Raw genomic sequence first — 19526 nt, 5'->3', positions numbered from 1 at the left:
TTCTTATTATTTTATATTCACCCTAATTGTCTTCACTAAAGGACTTATTCCTTGATCTCATACTTGTATGGTATATTCTTTTTATATCCTCTGCCTTCTTCCTGGCAGACATCTTTAAAACATAGGAATTTAAACATCTTGCTTAAATTCAATATTTGTGCATAAATACACAGGAATCTATGGACAATAATATGTCCTAGGTGCTGCTATATATAGCAACATCTGCTTTATATATAGCCTTAAAGGGAATCCATCATAATTACAACTGGGATTTACATATTCAGATAACAAATATGCCATTACTATGGCTTATTTAAGAGCAGCTATGTTTGCATGGGAGCTGGCCAGATTCAGTATTGGTAAGTACTCACGGCATCCTTAACATGACTGGTTATGTCCAAGTTCTGTATCTCATGCTTCAGGAGCCACAGAAGGGTAGGAAATCACATATAGCTTTCAAAACTCATTCAAACTTTAGAAGATCCTTCTACATCTACAAGGGCCATGTTCCAAGTTGTGGTAGACATGCCTAGTTTTTTTTATTTGAGTTTTCTATCTATTAGAGCGGAAGTGCTGCATAGGTCTCCATCTTTTTGAAGATTCTGGCTAATTTCCAATGACAAACTATGGCTATAATTAAATTTGTTCCTTATGTCATGTACCTTGTGGCTTTGGTTTCCTACAGAACCTGAACCTCCTCACATTGTATATATGTACAGTACTCTTCAAGCAGCAGTATTTGGACAATAGCTGAAAAAATATAGAAAAAAGAAAATGCTTTAAAATAATCAGTTTAATACTAACAATAGGGCAAGAGAGAACATTCTTCCAAGTGAGCCTCGAGGAACCACTGAAGAGCTAAGTTGTGATATGATTTAGATATTCTATATACAAATAATCAGTAACAACAAAAATTATGGTCTGCTTCATTGGAGGGACTAGAAATGTAGAAAGCTGCTTTACACAGAAAAAGAATATTAGTCCACTAAGGAGAGCAGTTTAGGTAACTTCAAAGGATGAATGTAATGATCATATGTCCCCACTCTTTAGATGGAAATGAATAAAATTTCAAAATGCAGTAAACCTGCCCTGCATACACTCAACCATTCTGTGTTTCTTCTGCCAAGTTCCATTCTGACAGGACAATGAAAGGTCAATAATGCCTGCAGTAACTGTCAGCAGCATTTCAGGATTTTAGACAATTTTTCCCAGCCTTATCTAGTGAATTTATTAGGGCAAGGGGGCAGGAATAAATAGAGAAATAGAATAGGTTAGACGCTATTATCTATTGTGTGTTTACGGGTACGAAAGTGCTGGCAAGCATTTCACATTATACATCCAATCAGTGCCTTCAGTTCAGCACAGTGGAGTTTAAGGGAAAGTACAAGGAGGAAAGGACACATTTCCTCATCAGGAAGAAACTATCAAAAAAGCATCTAGAACAAACTTTCTGAATAATGAGACGTTCTGTTAAAAGGGAAATGGTTTACATCCAGTTATGGCTTAAATAGGTAATGATAAAGCACAAGAAATGTCTGCTTTCAGTCTGTTTTGAGATATGTTAACAGGCATCTGCTGTTGCTTCAAAGCAAACAAAAAAGCTTTGATTGGTAAATATTTTACAAACACCAGGTTTACCATACAAGTATGAGATCAAGGAATAATGCTTTTAGTGAAGACAATTACGTTTCAATGTGCTTCTTTTTTTAAAAAAAATATATATATTCTACTACCCAATCTCTATAATTAATGATGGTATTTTACTGTAACTTTCATTATAATGATCAATAGCCATGCTGACTTGGAGATTCTGGGAAGTGTAGTCCAAAAAAAGTTTTTTCCAGACTCTGCTTGACTTTATTTCATGTCAGGTGCTACCCCCATTAATGAAAATTTTAAGGAGAAACTTTTTTTAAAGGCTAAGGTTAAGCACTTTCTCAAGCTAAATGTGAATAAAAGTCTATGGAATAGGGTGTTCCTTCTAATTCTATACATTTAATAACTTATGCAGATTTAGTAACTTTTATAACAACAAGCTTCTTTAAGCCAGAAGGTACTAAGCAAGCAATATGTTCAACTAGTACAGGGAGTGTTATAATCTGCTGTTTTTCTTGGTAAACCACAAAAGAAAATGAATAATGCCTTTAAGGCACAATGTTTCTTTCAATTATGTTTGGTGTGGCAGAATTTCTCACACCTGCAGCCTAAGGCAGGAGGTTTATGAAATTGACAAGATTTGAGGCTGGATATAACAAGCCATTCATCTTGATAAGGCATCTAAAGTTACCTTAAAACATCAACACTAAATGGCAAAAATTGGAATATATGAACAAGAAAATGTTTTAATTCTTTCCCATTTCCAAGATCCAATTATTTTATATATGCAATATAGAATTCATAATATAATAAAATCGCTGCAGGTAAAGCTATTGTGCCAAAGACTGGCATCCTGTGCCAGAGAAACTCAAATTCCATGACTAGACGTAATCATGTAAATTAAATAGAAGTGCATCCATATTACTATACTGCATAAATTACTCTGCTTGCAAAGCTTAACGTATTACTTTTTTAAATGTTTCCACTAAGTACTTCTATCACATCAGATCTGCATGGTTAACATTTTGTTGGAAGGCACTGTTATGCATGAATTGCCAGCATTTATCATGCTAGTACAAGCTTCACTCTCTGGTGTTCCCTTCTAGCTTGCAGAAAGGTCATATATTTGAATTATAGAAGGTAGTTGTCTGCTTGAATGACCCATCTGGGGCCAGTTCTTTGTCTGAAGGCATCCTCCATATTAAGGGCATTCTAGTTCAGGTCTGGACTGAGATATATGGGTCTTTATGTGCCTTTACATCCCCTGTCAATGTACTATGGTCCCATAAATTAATTTTTTTTGGCCAAGGAGGCAGTTCCTCCCTGCGGCACGTGGTATTCATTGGTGGTTTTCCATCCAAGTACTAAACAGGGCTGACCCTGCTTAGATTTCAAGATCAGGCAGGATCAGGCAACTTTAGGATATTTAACCCCTATAGATTGACATAAAGAATCATATGAAAGGAGAGATGGGACCTTAAAAACTGCCCACTAACAGTTAGCACCTCCACAGTAGAACGAATAGAACAGAAATCATTTGCTTAGTCTTCCCCACTATGATGAGATTATTTCTACTTTAATTTTAATAATTTTGAAAAGTTTATACATACAAATGATCACGTGACATTTTATGCAAAGTAGTGTGTTTTGCATATTTATACCAGTGCATTTTCTTTTTGTATCAGTATTTAAGTGACCATCCTTCCAGCATATCATTACCACCTAGGAGTGCACTTAAAACAACATTTTCTGTGTTGCAGGGGCTTCATCAAAATGGTCTTTGCAGTGTCTTTCAGTGTATTCTTCTGTGATTCACAACTTGAATTACGTTAGTAATATCACCTTAAGGAGACTTAAAGCACTCATATAATGTACAAATATTCCCTCCTCTCCTTCTCCGCCCCGCGTCACCGCCTTGTGTTTTTACCTCTGCTACAGCTCCTCCCTTGTAAAGAAAAGAGAAGAGGCAGGTGGCAACTTTTAGTCCTCCCCCCCCCCCACAACACCACAATCAAAGCCATTCCCAACAGATGGCCATGGTGCCTCTGCTGAAAAACCTCCAGAGACAGAGACTCCACCAGACTCTGAGGCAGCATATGCCACTGTCTGAAACAAATTGAAGGCACAAAACAAATATTCTAATTGACTTGACTCTTGTTTGTGTGTAGACATAGAGAAGGCATACTCAAGGATAAATAAAAGCACATGAAATTACCAGGAGAAATACATGTTATTACATAAAAAGAAAATAATCCTTCTCATCATGCCTCCGTCTTTACACATACTTTGTAAGAGGCAGGCAACACAGGACAGATCATACTTAACTCTGCATGGTTTGCAATTTTACTGTTTTGGTGGCAAGTTAATCTCATAATTATCTATCCATTTCCTATTCATAAGGATTTTACAGATGTTAAAAACTTCTGACATGAAAACTAATTTCAATGGCTCCGGAAAGAAGCTGTTGCGAAGACATGGCCTGGCTAATTTCTTCCATCTTATATGCATCTTCCATACAAAAGCTTTTGAACATATTATTGTAGAGCTCTTAAACAATGTTTACTTTATTTGTAGAAAAACTAAACAGTTTTGTTCAGAGAATTATTTTTCCAGCTTGCCACAAGAACTCCCTAAGACTAGACTGGCTTAAAGCAAATATTGCTGAACATTACTTACATTGCACATATTCAATTACACATATTGCATTCCAAAATTCAAACAGACTTTGTATTTTGTTTGTTCCCAGGTGGTGAGAGTTGGAGATCTAAAGTATCATGCAGCTAAGAAAAATAACTTTCAATTTTCCCATCCAAAAACTTTCATAAACATTTGAGAAGAGACAAAACAAGTTATCTAACAAAGCAAGTCTTTTATATAATTACAGTTTGAATAGATGCTATACTTAGGACAACATGCTCTTTCCTCAAGCAAACATGATAATGCAACTTTCATTTCCATTTTGTTTCCTTCACTAAGAAAAAAGAAGAAAAATCCCCAGTTCTTATATAAACAAACATTAAGGGCTTATATTAATATTTCTTTGGAAACAAGAAGTACATAACTGTCTTTCATGATAACTGAGGCTGAAGCCTCACCTGCAAAATAATCCAACCTTATATAGATCCAGATCCTGTATGAACACATGATGTTTCCCTGGTTTTGAAGTGAAAACACTGCTTTCAGAAACCAAAGGAGAATTTTAAAAGAAAACAATGTCTTACATTCCAGAATTGGGATGGAAACAGGGTGGTTTGAAGATGGTAACCTTGTCCAGCAAGAGTGATGTCATCATTTTTTAAAATGTTCTGTGTGTTAATGCATATAATTGCATACTTGAATAAACAAACTAAGGCTGCTTTTCAGAACATTCAATGTATTTGGTGGTAGGAAGTGTGCAAAGTTCATGGCGGGAAGGGTCCTAAAGAGGTCTACCTTGGCATCCAGCCAGCAAGTGTCATTGTGACAGATAGATTTTTCTAAGTTCAGAGTATGTGTATAAGCAGATCTGCACTGATTCAAATATATAGACACCTCCATTTCAGTAGCCTTTCAATGATGTTTTCCATTTGTAAAGTGATCACCCATCTGCTCCCTTCAGGGCTTGACTTTAACAAGTGTTTGCAAGGGAGGATGGACCACAACCCTTTCCTGTTTCCTTTCCAGCACTGGTCTCATTGGGTCTGGGCCTAATAGACCTCTATTAAGGCCAGACCTATCAAGGCCAACACTGCAAGGGAAACAGGAAGGGGCTACATCAGTGGCTTTCTCCTACTTGCTCCAACCCATTTTGCTCCCTCCATCTGCCCCATAGACACCCATCCTCCTCCCGTTCCTCCCATCCCATCACCTTTCACACTCCTGCCCAACTGAATGAGCCAGCAAGGATTAATAGGACAGCCAATACACCAGTATGATTTCCTCCCAGCAAGAAAGAAACATTAAGAGGACCAGGCTCTGATTTTTCTGGAATGAGGCCACAGATTTACAAACCAGTCATTCCATCATGTAGAGTTTATTTATTTTTTAATCTGGAAGCAATAACTGCTGTATAGATACTCTTGGATACAACAACTATTATATTAGACCCTACAATGTTAATTGTGCTTAACAACTAGGCAACCCTCACTGAGTAGGTTCTGGGTCCAAAGTTAGATCTTTAGGAACAGAAGGACTCTTGTCACTTGTACAAGTGGGATCCAGCAGAAATTACCTCTCTGAGGAAGAGGGTGATTTGCACTGCCACTTACTTACTAGGGTCAGTGTCGGGTCAGCCAAAACTCCATATTATTTTTAGGATGCATAGCTACTGCAGAGTGAGCGGTCTGTTAATGATAAGACTATTCAGCATCCTTTCAGGTAGGGTGCATCTACACTATATTCACTGTAAAATAAATATAGTTTGATAATTATTTTAACTGTCATATCTCAATACAATGGATTCATGGGAGTTGTAGTTTTACAAGGTCTTTAGTATTCTCTTTCTGAGAATGCTAGTGACTCATCAAATAGCAGTTTATCTACAGTGTAGATACACCTCTAGAGGGGAAATCAATTAATTAAGCATAAACATGGAACCAAAAATTATTGTTGCAAGCTTCACAATGAGAGTACACAGACCTGCATCAAGGTAAAGAACACCTGGAGCAAAGTTTTGTACCAAGGGTAAAATCTGTCACCTTCTGATAGTATTCTTTCTCTTTAAAACTTACTTCTTTTTTTCTTTTTTAAAATGTAATAAGCAAGAATCAGCAACAGTTCTTGAAGTGGCATAAATAGATGTAAATATAACTTTATAATACAGATATAATGTTAAGTTTTCTCCCTCCTTATTTTGAGAAGTAAGTGAAGAGGTAATACCATCCAATTAATGTAGGTGATTGGTCATTCATTTTCCTTCTCATTTCAATTAACTTAAATTAAACGTGTTACTTTTCTAAATTAATTTTCAAATTTTTAAAGAATTTGAAAATGCTGGAGAAGAGAGGAACCACCAATTAATCTCAGAATGACCTTGAAGAGCAATGAAACTAAATAGTTCAGATTGGGTTTTTTAAAAAACTTACAACGATGAAGTTCACAACAAGCTCATTAGCTTAGAGGCTTAAACAATTATATTTTACAAGAGTGTTCAACTTTCAATAATGTTTTCTCAAAGAAGTCCATCTCTGAATCTTTAGAAGTTTAATTTTTGCTAATTTGTCAGATAAGTCTTAAATAACCAGAGTGATTAAACCACAGCTGGTTGTTTTAAAACCGAAGGCAACTCCTTTAGGATTTCATGGAAATTGCTGATAATTCTGTTTGTGTTTTTAAACTATATTGAAATGCATTTTCATTTTGAGAAGGATGAATCTGATGCCTAGGGCAACATCCAGGAAAATTTAAGTAATGACTGGCCAATTAAAAGCTTTGGGTATAGAGTATAGGAATATGATTTATGCAGTTGCATAAATATAAGTAGAAGAAAGCTCACTGAATGCAAAACAATTTTACTTCCTAATAAACATGCAGAAGACTTCACTGTGAATTAAATTTCATGGACTGGATGGGAACCAGTCATGATATACTTTGCAGGATTACATCCAATGACTTTATTGAAAAATCAAACTGGAAAAATATCCTACCTGGTCTGTCTTCTTTGGTTCTTTTTTGTCTGTATATAGAAGATGGCCATTTTCATTTGCCAGTTTCTGGACAAGTTCAAGACGCCCAATATCCTCTCGTTCTTGAAGCTTGCACATAACTCCTGCCTTGAGAGTTGGAGGGAAAGTGAAGAGATACTTAAATCCACAATCCCAGGACATGACATTCACCAACTTGTAACTTTAAAATGAAAATATTTTCTCCATCGTTCTGCCTTAATTCTGCAGTTTTGTGCTGAACAGAATGTTAGCTGTTTCTTCAGGAATATGGTAACAAATGTTCTCAGAGATCCCACTTTTTAATGCTAGTCTATCTGCTTTGCAAAATGAGAACAACATGAACTAAAACAGCTACTATTATGGGTGCAGCTGATATGCTAACTCTGTGTTTGTTCCCGTCAACCTATTTCCTGTTACATAAGAGAGCCATAGCAAGAGGTTAGAAATCCATGGGAAAGTTAGCCAAGAACAGCCCTGGAAAAGGATGGAGAGCAAGAGAGTCATCCCTAAAAATAACAGCACAAACTTCTGTTTCTCACACTCCACCCTTCTTTGTATGCAGGGAATATAGTCACTGAAATATGTTAAATACAAACATCGGAAGAAACATACATATCACATTGCTTTAGATGCATCACAGAGCTGGGAAATACATCAGTGAATGTTTTGTTTTGTTGATATATCAAGCAAGAGAACCAATATAACATTGTGATTTTTAAAAATCCTGTGCACACACTACCATAAATGTAAATAAACGACAGAATGACCAGCAAGTTCAACCTTTGTCTAGGCTACAAAAAGTCACAAATAGAGAAGAGGTAAATCTACTGGACTTGCAAAATGGTTAACCTACATAGCTTCTCCATAAATTTTAATGTCTCGATCATACCTATAACATTATGCACAGAAGGCCTCCTCTCTTCTACCCTTCATTTAAAGCAGAGTTATTTGTCTTACTCATAGATTCAAATACGAGAAGGGGATTACAGAGAAAAGAATCAAGATACCTGTCCATCTAATGAGGTATAAAAATTACTGCCAGACTAATTTTGCTACTGTGATTTAAGACAGCTTTTTTTTTTAAAAAAATCATCTTCTTCTCTATATGGTGAAGTAGCAGAAGTTATACACAGCCATTGTGTGGGCTGCAAAAAATACGTGTTCTTATAAACAAACTGTACTGAAACACTCAGAACACTACAGGGGGGAAAAAACTACTTGCTCCTTTCGTATTTAAAGTACTTGTGGTCCACAACACGGACAATTCACTTCTAGCTGTAAAGCCAGTCCTGGAAAAGACATCCCTAGAGGAAAGCCATCACACTGATGTAAAAATAAGTTAACAATGACATGGAGGTGAAATAGTGGATCCTTTGGGAAATAGAGAGCAACTGACTATCATCACATTCAGCTCAAAATAATGCCAAACAAGATTTAGTCTCAGAGATATTCTAGCTCTGAGAAACTCCTGCTGACTGTTAGAGTGAATACAATTATCTGCGCTTCCATAAACTTAAATTTTGTATTCGTTGACTAGCCTATAGATGACCATTGATCATGTGTACAACTGTGACAAGTGTACAATTAACTTAACAAGTATACATAAAAACACTTGGTAAGACAGTCATTTGTATCTGACGATTAAGTGGAACAGGATCATTTTACATTTTGGCACCTGATCAGAAATCCAGGGAAGCAGAAAACTGTTTCACATTTGGAAATACTGCTGACTGGCTTCCTGCACACACTTACTGAGTTACCATTTGGTAAATGGCCATCAATATTCATCAAAAGTTTTGTCTTCAAGGGAGAAGAAAAACTTCTATTAGCACTAAGAAATGAGCAAATATATAGTATTATCCTGGGCCATCTTTTTTGTTCCATTTAAATACCCTAAATTATTTCCATGAAGTCAATGAGCGAGATAAGGGCAACAATATTTGTAAAATTGTCAAAGTAGCTTCCAGACAAATTGAATGTCTGGATTCAGTGAAATTAAATTACTGTTGTTTTCCCTATTCCGTCAATATAATCTTATTAGCATGCTGCTTATTAGAGCAGATGAATACTTAATTAATTCTTTTGTCTTCAAATCTTGAACAACAAAACTTTGAACATTCATATAAACTAATTGTGATAGGAAGCAGAACCAGCCTGATGGCAATATTTACAGATGTTAAATGCAAAAAACCCCCATTGGTTATTTCAACTGTTCTCTGCTAAAAACATTTAGATGCAGTATGTTCAGTTTGCTTGTGGATGAAATAGCATCCTTGTCATTGGGGTGGTGACTACTACTTATTTTAGGGTTTTATTATGACATGTTTAAGTTCAGTTAATTTTGGCTCTCTTTTGAATCAGCTCATTTTTTGAAGTTTGTATAAAAAGGTGTCCAATATACTATTGTATACAAATTGATCCTAGATGACAGTCTATAGTTTCTAGAATAAGTAGGATTTCTTTCCACCATAATCTTCATTCATTAGCTAACAGGTAGTACAGTTATTTCAAGGAAGGTGAAATTTGTGCTGCCAGATGTTTGACAGACACCTTGGCTACTGCATTCTGTACTTGATGCAGTTTTTTTTAACCAATTTCAAAAATAGTAATGTACAATATTCAGGTAGTCCCTGAGTTACAAACATCCAACTTACAAATGATTCATGGATAATAATAATAATAATAATAATAATAATAATAATAATAATAATAATAATAATAATCTTTATTTATACCCCGCCACCATCTCCCCAACGGGGACTCGGGGCGGCTTACATGGGGCCATGCCCAGAACAATACAATATAACAAAATATAATAAAACAACAAATCATAGCACATTAAACAACAATAAAACAACAACAATAAAAGAAAATATACACTATGGGGTGTAGTACGGGGTGAGACAACAAGAAGTGAGATAAATTGTCTCCCAGGAAGGGAAGTTCACTCCTGAAAGAGTTATCATGGGGGAAAGGTTTCTCAACGGAGGCTTTATTGCCAATCTTTGTTTCTACAACAAGCCAAATGAAATCTGAACAGGGGCATAGACAGCAAAACAAACACCACACAGGTGTTAACCCTTCCCTATGCTATCCAAAGCTTGTTTGTGTGTGGCTGGAATCACACTTTAAAATGTACCTGTTCTGACTTATATTCAACTTAAGAACCTACAGAACCTATCTTGTTCATAACTTGGGACTGCCTGTACTTCACTACAATCCATGTTTCCATAAGAGTGTTACCTGCTGTTTCATATACAGTACCAGGATGCAACAAAATATGGCTTTGCTAGGAAAAGGATGGAAATCAAGAGAGTCATCTAGGTCCTTCTGGGCACCTCTGTGATAACTTCTGGTGGATGTCATTTGCTTCAGTAGGGCTCACTAATATCAATAGTTTCATGTTTCCGTGATTTTCGGGTCCCCTATGTATATTGGGAGTCATACAGTACAAATATACCTCATTCAACAAAGCCTCTGACAAAGCATCTCTTTTTTTACAGTCTTTTTTAGCCACATCCTCATCCTCTTTCCTCCTCATTTTCTCTCCCCAAATGTTTAGGAGCATTGGATAATGGTGACAGAGGAATGGAAAGCAGCAGTTGCCTCCCAAATCCCTTACTGAACAGGCATGAATAGCACAAAAGAGAGAAAAGTGGGCAGCAGATAAGCCTGCCTCATCACTGTTTTATTAAGAAAGCATAGATCAATAAGCTTGAATACCAACATGGAAATCATACAATAAATGGAGGTTATGAAAGAAAATCAAACCATTCCTGGATGTATTTTGAAATAAACTTTCAAGAGGTCTCTAGAAGGTTCAAAAAGTTCTGTTTACTTTTACAAGGTTTACCACCTTGGTTGGTTCACGACACATATTGTTAGTCTGGTAAAACATGCTGAACCGTTTTCTTCTTTTTTGTTTGACAAAGGAACCCAATTCTCTTCTTTCCATGCTATTTCTACCTCTAGTACCAACATTTCTATTAAAGAAGTAATACCTGGGAACACATCTACCTTGTTAATTGAGGAATATTTATACTCCAGACATGGAGTTACTAATGCATGGCCAAGCAATCTTCACAATCAAGTTTTGGCACATGTTTTATTACAAAAGAAGGTCCAAGGATCTCAATATTTTATTAGTATTATCTTCTACCTCTGCATCATGGACATTCTTCTGATCTTCTTGCCGGGCTGCTTCTTCACTGCCATGTTCATCGTTATGACTCATTGCTAGTTAGAAGAAATTAGGAACATTTATAAGTTGGGCTTCAAAACACAACAGTGACACAAAACACAATCAGTTTTTTCCTGGAATAAAATTCACTGGTTAAAGTTCTGCAGCTAGTTAGGCATGTATGAGCATTACTAACTTTAAATGGGATTTTATCAAATCCCCCCATATTCAACAAAAGTCAGAGTCCATGCATCTATTTTAGCAAGAAGCTTGTCACACTCATTAGGAAACTGTGGCTCTAAAGAGTGTGCTGGACTGCCACTCCCATCAGATCTCCCAATTTGCAGTACAGCCATGTCTAAAAGACCTTGGTTTGCTCACTCCAGGTCTTCACTCTGAAATGCTTGCACCTGCAATGATTTACAAATACTTACCATTTTCAAATAAAAAATAATTCTTTGTAATATTTAAATTTCTGTAATTTATTGCATTTATATGTCACCATTCCTCCAAATAATTCAGAAAGGGATATAGAGAAGCCCTTTCTCCTTTTATCTTCACCACAGCTACCTGTGATAGATTAGATCTAATAAATGCCCCCTGGACAGATGCCTATCCTTGTTGGTTTCTGGCAAATTTCATGGAAAGAAACCAAAATCTTAATAGGAACAAACATAATGCTGGCCCATGGCACATTGGAAAAAAAAATAACTACCGCCTCCTCTCCTCATCAGATAGCCTTAGAAGCTTTAACTATCGAAATCAAGCAAGTGATGTCACCATGGTCTCCAAAAGCAGAAGAAAGATCTCTTTGACTGTAATCCAACACTCTACATTAGAGGAGGCTGTACACATATCAATGAAGTGCAGCACTCATTATTTCTGGTACATATGTTGGCTAAAGTGCTTGAAGCTGCATTCTATAGGAAATCTCATCCTTGCTGTATACTGTAAACAACTACTCCAATCTATCTCAGATAGACAGCTCTATCTCAAGTGCACAAAGGGTATTATGGAGAAAATCATTTGTGAAAAGAAATATGTATGTTTTTTTACTGGAAAAGGAAGAATATTAAAAACAAGTAGCACTGAGAACTACGGTATATCAGTGCCTAGCTAGGTCATTAAATAGAGAATTAATGTTATCAAATTGTCAATGTGCATCAAGTCAGACAAATCAAACGTATTTCCTAAAATATTAACAAGTAATTATAGTGCTTTTCACTTCTACCAGTTCCCAGGTTTTATTGTGTGCATACACATGCCTGTCTCTACATTTGCATAGATACATGAAAAAGTTTGTGTGAGAAAGCTTTCTTAAGCGCCTTTGCTCTTTTCATATATATCGCAGTCGGGGCAGCCATGAATTCCTCTGGTTGCACAAGGAATTACGCAAGTTCCAACAAACACTTCTGGGAACACTCTGTGTGGTATAGATACTGTAGAACGGAGACAACACACATTGCAATGTTCTAAAAGCCTCAGTTACAGCCGTGAGAAAATTCAAATCAGAGGGAAAAGCTTTATATGGTGAGTGTTTTTGACTGGAGTCCATTGGGGTGTTTCCACTGTAGCTTGGCAGGGGTCTGGACAGAAAAGAAGGACTGTAGTCGAAATAGAATGGAGATGGGTGAAAACAGGATGGATATAAAAAGAGTATTAAACTGAGATATTGGTCTAATAATCATCTTAGTGCAGGCATGGACAAACTTTGGCCCTCCAGCCTGGCTGTTAGGAATTGTGGGAGTTGACATCCAAAACACCTGGAGGGCCAAAGTTTGCCCATGCCTGCCTTAGTGCAACTATAGGTCTAATTTCTTCTGCTTTCAAACTGCAGTTATTTATTATTATTTATTTTATTTCCAGTATTTATATTCCGCCCTTCTCACCCCGAAGGGGACTCAGGGCGGATCACATTACACATATAAGGCAAACATTCAATACCTTAACATAGAACAAAGACAAGACAAACACGGGGCTCCGAGCTGGCCTCGAACTCATGACCCCCTGGTCAGAGTGATTCATTGCAGCTGGCTGCAGCTGGTTGCTCAACAGCCTGCGCCACAGCCCGGCCCAAGTTTTGCTTTTTCTTTCATATTCAAGTTCAGGCTTGAGAACCATTTAGTCCTTCTAATGTTGTTGCACTGCAATCCCTATTATTCCTCATCATTAGCTATACAGGTCAGATCTACCTAGGATTTGTAATTCAGGGATAGATCATTGCCAGCCCTTAATTTATAGATCAATACTTTATTTTGCAGCTGCTGGTACTTAAAGTACTGAAAAAACTTGCGCTGTTTTGCGAGCTACTGTAGGAGCAGGTAGACACCTTCCTTTATTACTATGGCTCCAAAGAAACCTTTTTCAAGGTAAGAGTAGTAAAGAAAGGCTACTATAAACAATACAACTGAAACCATTGAATGGCCCCTGTGGGGGTCTTTGCATACATTTACAGTAGAGTCTCGCTTATCCAACATAAACCAGCCGGTAGAACGTTAGATAAGCAAAAAGTTGGATAATAAGGAGGAATTAAGCAAAAGCCAATTAAACATCAAATTATGTTATGATTTTACAAGTTAAGCACCGAAACATTATGTTTTACAACAAGTCTTCCACTTCTTTGGGAGTGTCGCTGCACTTTTGTTGTTGGGCGTGTTGGTCCGCTTTGCATTGCTGCCTAGAGAAACAGCTGTGGATCCGGGAGGGAGGCAGACTGCGCTGGATAATACAGAATGTCGGATGAGCCAAAGTTGGATAAGTGAGACTCTACTGCATATAAAGAGGCATTTCAAGGTGGAAGGGGATTATTTCTTCAGTTTCCTTGCCCACTCTTCTGTTTTTGTTTCCTTAAAACAAAACAAAAAATGTAACACCTAATAACAGAAGAACCAATGTATGCGGCATTCACAACAAAAAAAATCATAAAACAAAGCCAAAGCAATTGATTTAGCACATAGTCTAAGCCTTGCATCCTCTTTCTTGTACTTCTTGAGAGCTGGGATCATAAACCAGTGTTTGTTCTTGACTTATAGATTCCAAGTTGTATAAAAGGGTGGGATGAGAAAATGCTAGTCGTTTCCTCAAATTCATCATAACTTACAATCTTTGGGTGGTAGGTAGCAGGCTGAGCAGTAGAAATTTCTACTAACCATGCCAACATCAACAGTCTTCCTCTATTCATTCTCAATATTAAAACAAAGGGCAACACTTTTATTACTTAAACCAAAAGGCTATGCTCATTAGTACCACAAATCTGTTTAATGTGGCACATACAATGCAAGCGGAGTGCAAAGACGACAGTCCAGATAATTTCTACCACACACCCTTTCTATACTGTTTCTCCTGTTTTAATCATTTAAAAGGTCACCACGAATAAAAGAATGCAAGGATCTTAAATGAGCATTAGCTTGCTGAAGTGCAATTCCAAATGTGCCCATCTGCAAATGAGCCTAAAGAGTTCAGGATGTCGATTTTTAAATGGTCACTTAAAAATCAGGAGGCTATGCCTTGATTTAATTTTCTTACTCCCTTGTGGGCAACAGGAAGGATTTTTTTCTTTCAAGATTCTCTATAAAACCAATAATAAAATAGAGACTTGCTCCAGCAGAGGGACTGCATATATTTATACCCAAAGGGGATTACTGTTCTAGCCATACACAAAAAGCTTATTAAATTATGTCAGAGGTTCCTTAGAGACAAAATAACCTATTCTAACCTTAATGGAACATTCATTTAAGATGGACAGTAAAAAAATCATTTCTTATAACTAACAATAAGTCTGGTCCACAGTTTTCGCCATTATTTCCTACTATCTGTTAATCTACACTTGTCCAGTTTCTCAACTGTAGTCCAGCAAATAGGAACAGCACATAGTTTCCTGATAGATTTCAGGAGGCTATGAGAGAACAGCATGGGCTGATATATTGGTGTATGCCAAACACGTGACTAAAACTAAATAAATTATAATTTAGCATCAATAGAATTATTATCATAATCATCATCATCATTATTATTCCAAATGCTTCAGCCACTTTGCTGTTGTTGTTAATTGTCCTCAAGTTAGCTTCAGCTTATGGTGAACCTGTAGATGACAAATTTCCATTAATAGGCTACAATTAACAGTCTTGATAAGCCTTGCCAGCTCAGGTTATGGCTGCCTTGACTGAATCTATGCAATTGAGATACAGTCCTTCCCCTTTTCAACCGTTTTGCACTTTCCAGGCATTATAATCTTTCCTATTGAGTTATGGTTCATTCGAGCCATAAGCAGACCCCAACAATATATAACAGCCTAGAATAATAATAATTTAAAACGATATTCGCAGCTTTTTTCCCCTTTTTTAATTTTTTTTTCCTTTTTTAAATTTTTTTTCTCTTCTCTCTCTCATTTCTCCTCATTTTTTCTTACTATCTTTATATATTTGTTTTCCTCGCTTTCACTGTATTTACAGCTAATAACACAATAAAAATAATTTTGAAAAAAGATATTCGCAGCATATTAGATGTTTTTCATCTGGTTGCCCCCTCCCAGGGAGACTTACAGCAGCAAAGCAGAAATGCTAGAGCATAGTGATGACAGCAGTGTATATAACATACATTGTAGCACAAGAATTATCAAACAAATCCATTAAAATTCCTTCTGTTTGATAACATAGTTTGAAAAGCTGAATTATAAGGTCTCAACAATACATTTGATTTTTTTTTCATGTCAGGAGCGACTTGAGAAACTGCAAGTTGCTTCTGGTGCGAAAGAATTGGCCGTCTGGGACGTTGCCCAGGGGACGCCCAGATGTTTGATGATCTGTGATAATACACTATTATTGTTTCTATGCATTTATGAGTAGTATGTATGCTTATTTGTAATCCAGCTTTCTCTCCATTGAAAGTTCTTCAACATATTGCATTCTCCAGAGTACTAACAGCAGCTTGGTATTACAGTATATGCTTGTTTGTGCCACATAGAATTGAAAATGGAGTTGATTTTAACACAATCAATCTAACCTATATATCTTTGAGTCCATGTAATAAAGAGTCATAAAACTTGTGGTATTTGGGTGTGCTACTGCACTGCACAGAAAAAAATTAATTAAAAAAATTACCACCTCTGGCTGAAGTGATAAACTGCTCAACATAAACTAATAAATTATGGGCAACACATTGTGCTGCCAAGCAATCTGGAACAATAAAGCCCAGGAAGGTGTGAGCTTCCTCCCTTTAGCTTTATAGAGTGTTAACAATTAACACTGACCATTCTGTGTGGAATGATTCGGCTGACACACAAAACACAAGGCAGTTCCCTTGCTGACAATGCTACTCGGTGAAAAGATCACCCAGTTCTACTGACCTACACAAACACCAGCAATATTTCGTCAAACTGCAGGGAAGGGATTTCAAAGCATTTAAGACTAATAGGCTATAATGATTTGGAGCAAAGACAATGGACAGTGGGCGGCTCTTTCCTCCACCGCTCAGACTGTGGGGCCTCACAGCATAAAGATAAGGGGAAGCATCTCATTTCTAACCAGACGTGGCAGATGTTTAAAATATCTGCTAACATTACACAAGTCAGTAAATTTTATAACACCAAAAATAAATTAGGCTGCTGGTGATATATCATTCATTCATTTTATAGCAAGGATTGTAAAACTGCACAAAAAGATAGACTCAACAACTTAAGAACGGCTGTCCAAGGGGCAGATCTGGAGTTAAAAAGGTAAAGGTTTCCCCTGACGTTAAGTCCAGTCATGTCTGGCTCTGGGGATTGGTGCTCATCTCCATTTCTCCAAGGTCATGTGGCCGGCATGACTGCATGGAGTGCCGTTACCTTCCCGCCGGAGCGGTACCTATTGATCTACTCACATTGGCATGTTTTCAAACTGCTAGGTTGGCAGAAGCTGGAGCTAACAGCGGGCGCTCACTCCACTCCCGGGATTTGAACCTGGGACCTTTCGGTCTGCAAGTTCAGCAGCTCAGTGCTTTAACACACTTCGCCACCGGGGCTCCTAGATCTGGAGTAACAACCTGGAATTTAAGGGCCAGGCTTTTTTTTTTCAAATGGTGAATACAGAGAAAAGAAGTGTTGTTGTATCTTTCCTTTCTCCCAAAACTGGGATTCCATATGATTTGCTATCTTTTAAAAAAGTACAAAGTCAATGAATCAGCACAGCACTGCTGATGTCCGAGTTCCAGTTGAATTCTCCTTTCGCTCCAGCTATGAATATATTTTGAAATACAGTGTTCCCTCACTACTTCGCGGTTCACTTTTCGCGGATTCACTGTTTCGCGGTTTTTCAATAACCTCTAAAAGACTATTATAAATAATAAAAAATTACAATTTACAGCCTAAGGAAGGGGGGAAGGAGAAGCCAAAGGGAGAAAAAAGGAGCCCAAGTGGCAATGGAAGGAGAAGGAGGCGATTTATCAACACACGATTGGTTGATAAAGACTTAAAATAGTCTATAACTACTAAAATAATGTATAAATATTAAAATAAATATAGTGTCCCTAATTCGCGGATTTTCACTTATTGCAGGTGTTCCTGGAACCTAACCCCAGCAATAAGTGAAGGAATACTGTATAAACATAAAAAATACCCTCCTTCTGCTAGCTAGCACACATGCCACTGGGAAAGTCTTCAGCTGAGTTAAAATCATTACCAAACCAGGGATAGGTAATACTAAAAGATGGATCACTCATTTATTGTGTATTTGTCAAAACACACAGATGACAGCAACTGTAAAAGGTTATGGTTAAATGGTCAAAAATTAGTACTTTTGAATGTACAATATAATTAAAATCTAAATGCAAACTTGTACATAAATGACTTAGTAAGAAATACCATTCTGGATTCATAGATGTGATATTTATAGGAACTATATGCACAGGGATCTTGTGTCACGTCTGAGACTGAGAGAAAGAAGTTGATAGCATAAGCTTTCATAGACTACTTCAATGTGTTGCTAATGCAAAGACTGTGATAAGGTCTTCTACTGTTTCAAAAACAGCTTGTCGAATGCTAGGACCTATATATGCATCTCTTCTGCATGCTCTTTGCCAGCAGGCATATCATTTCTTTTTATTTGTCTGTCATCTCTAACTCTGTATCTTTTATCTATAGAGATAAATATTACAACAACTGCTTTGATGACGTTGACAAAAGCAAGGACATTTTTCTACCTTTGTTCTCTAGTATCCTCAGTGACCATGGTGTGTAATTTAAATCAATTTAAATATAAATTACTTCAGTGTAATGCTATATTTTTAAATTGACACTACGAAATGCAATGCAATTTTCTATCTCTGGTGTGCAAATGGTCATTAACTTTCTTTTGACCCGAGGTGTAAAGCTAATATTGAATTTGCAGAGAAGGCTACTCATTATGCTAGTTTGGTTTCCAGAGAGAAAGCCATTCCCAAAGGATCCATTTCTCAGATATCAAATAGGAAATAGGATTTTATCTACCCATTCCCACAACTCTGCAAAACACACCTGCACCTTCCTATCGCTTTGTGGTATTTAGAAATAAGCATTTTATTACAGCTACAGCAGAACATTATGAATAGCGACTTCCCATGTTTTTTAAAGCTCCCAACAATTAAAATTTAAAAATTTAGACTGTGCTACAAGGATAGTTAATTAGTGTTCATTTTCTATATTCTTGTTAATTGACCTCAAGAGAGATGAGCCACAAAATTAAGCACCAGAAACCAGGCCTATATTAGATAGCTGGAAGTATAATACTTTTATATACTGGATTATTATCTAGAAAATGTTCTGACTTCCATGGATTTTACATTTATTGCCTGGAGCTAGCTTAGATGATTATTGATGATTTCCATAGTTAAATGTGTAAGAACCCATTATGACAATCGGTTGTGCATATATACTGTACAATATCACATGGAATGGTCATCATAAAATCGTAAAGTTGGAGAGACCACAAGAGCCATCAAGTCCAACCCCCAGCCATGCGGGAATACACAAACAAAACACTCTTGATAGATGGTCATCCAAACTCTGTTTTAAAGCCTCCGGAAAATGAGGCTCTACCACACGCAAGCCAGCATTTTCCACTGTCAAAAAGCTCTTACTGTCCAAAGGTTTCAAA

General features: G+C 36.9%; 1 protein-coding gene across 1 annotated transcript in view; it reads right to left on the bottom strand.

Annotated features, from left to right (window-relative positions):
* Window positions 1-19526, bottom strand: part of rapgef5 (Rap guanine nucleotide exchange factor 5) — a 164407-nt gene that overhangs the window by 91957 nt on the left and 52924 nt on the right. The window contains exons 8-9 of the mRNA XM_003222147.4: window positions 11398-11474; window positions 7221-7346 (exon numbers count right to left, since the gene is read on the bottom strand). Coding sequence (XP_003222195.2) covers window positions 7221-7346; window positions 11398-11474 — 203 coding nt within the window. The remainder of the gene's footprint in view (window positions 1-7220; window positions 7347-11397; window positions 11475-19526) is intronic.

The sequence above is a fragment of the Anolis carolinensis genome, chromosome 6 (assembly GCF_035594765.1).
Source record: "Anolis carolinensis isolate JA03-04 chromosome 6, rAnoCar3.1.pri, whole genome shotgun sequence".
Classification (NCBI taxonomy): domain Eukaryota; kingdom Metazoa; phylum Chordata; class Lepidosauria; order Squamata; family Dactyloidae; genus Anolis; species Anolis carolinensis.
The sequence above is the reverse complement of the archived record's forward strand: the minus strand, read 5'-3'. Positions and strand labels throughout refer to the sequence as shown.